General features: G+C 31.1%; 1 protein-coding gene across 1 annotated transcript; it reads left to right on the plus strand.

The window, feature by feature from the left end:
* On the plus strand, positions 580 to 1328 carry LOC110269678 (zinc finger BED domain-containing protein DAYSLEEPER-like). Its single transcript, XM_021117569.1, has 2 exons — positions 580 to 1080; positions 1166 to 1328. The coding sequence occupies exons 1-2, from the start codon at positions 588 to 590 to the stop codon at positions 1225 to 1227; spliced, it is 555 nt and encodes a 184-aa protein (XP_020973228.1). The 5' UTR covers positions 580 to 587; the 3' UTR covers positions 1228 to 1328.

The raw sequence follows: 1483 nt of genomic DNA on the forward strand, positions 1-1483 counted from the left end.
GTTGTGATCATATATTAAATTTGATTGTGAAGGATGGTTTGAGTATAGTGAAGGAAAGTATTGAAAAGATTCATAGTAGTGTATTGTATTGGACTGCAACGCAGAAAAGGAACAAAACTTTTGTGAGTTGGTGTGCTAAAACAGCAATTCCATTTACTAAGAAATTGGTTCTTGATTGTCCGACTAGGTGGAACTCAACTTATTTGATATTAGAAACTGCATTGTTATATAGAGTTGTCTTTCCTAGGTTAAGGAAGAAAGAACCTCAATATAAAACTGTACCAAGTAATGAGGAGTAGGAACTTGCTAAGGAAATATGTAATAGATTGAAGTTGTTTTATGATGTTACTCAGCTGTTTTCTGGTTCTAAATTTCCGATGGCCAATCTTTACTTTACTTTGATTTGTAAAATAAAAGTCTCATTAGATGAATGGTAACTTTATAGTAATTCTTTAATTGCTAATATGGCATCTAGCATGAAGAAGAAATTTGAGAAGTATTGGGATGAAATTCATGGCATTATGGGTGTTGCTACTGTTTTAGATCCTAGGTACAAGATGGTTGGGGTTGAGTTTCAATTTGAAAAAATGTATCCAGATCCAATAGAATGTTTCAAGCAAGTTGACAGAATTCATCAGTTGTGTAATGAGTTGGTTAATGAATATAATCAAAAAATGAGTTCTGATGTGTCACATGTTGGTACAAAAGAAGTTGATGAAAGTAGAAATACAAGCATATTTGGGGGTGATGATTATATAGTGTATCTTAAAAGAAGAAAAATGACAAGGGGTTCATGTGTAAATGTTGAGTTTGATCATTATCTTGAGGAGGAAATTCATCCTCCAAATGATCCTAACTTTAATGTTTTGAAATGGTGGAAGAACAATCAAATGAAATTTAAAATTTTGGCAAAAATAGCCAAGGATATATATGTCATTCCAGCATCCACTGTTGCTTCTGAATATGCTTTTAGTACAAGTGGTCGTGTAATCTCTCCTCATCGCAGAAAGCTCAAAGAAAGCATAATTGAAGCTTTGATGTGTGGCCAAAGTTGGTTGTGGGCAGCTTTAGGGAATAAAGGTGATATATTACTTAATATTCATTTATGTTAACTTTTTACATCATAGTAATTAATATATTAATTGCTATCTCTTTTGATTTTTAGGTTTGAATCTTGATCTTCAAACCTTTAATGATGATGAAGATGTGGAAAGTGATCAAGAATAAGGATTGAAGACTTTTTTATATTTTAATGATGTAATTTCTTTATGTTTGTATTTTAATTTAGTTATTTGACATTGTATGAACTCTTTTTTAATTTTAAGTTATTTGACATTGTATGAATCTTATGTTTGTATTTTAATTTAGTTATGAATTTTAAGTTTGTATCTTAATTTATATATGAATGTGTAAAATTTAAAATGTCATTTACTTTTTATAGGGGGCGGGTAGGGGCGGGGCGGGTAGTAGTGGGGTACAAGGA

The sequence above is a fragment of the Arachis ipaensis genome, chromosome B03, assembly GCF_000816755.2.
Source record: "Arachis ipaensis cultivar K30076 chromosome B03, Araip1.1, whole genome shotgun sequence".
Lineage (NCBI taxonomy): Eukaryota > Viridiplantae > Streptophyta > Magnoliopsida > Fabales > Fabaceae > Arachis > Arachis ipaensis.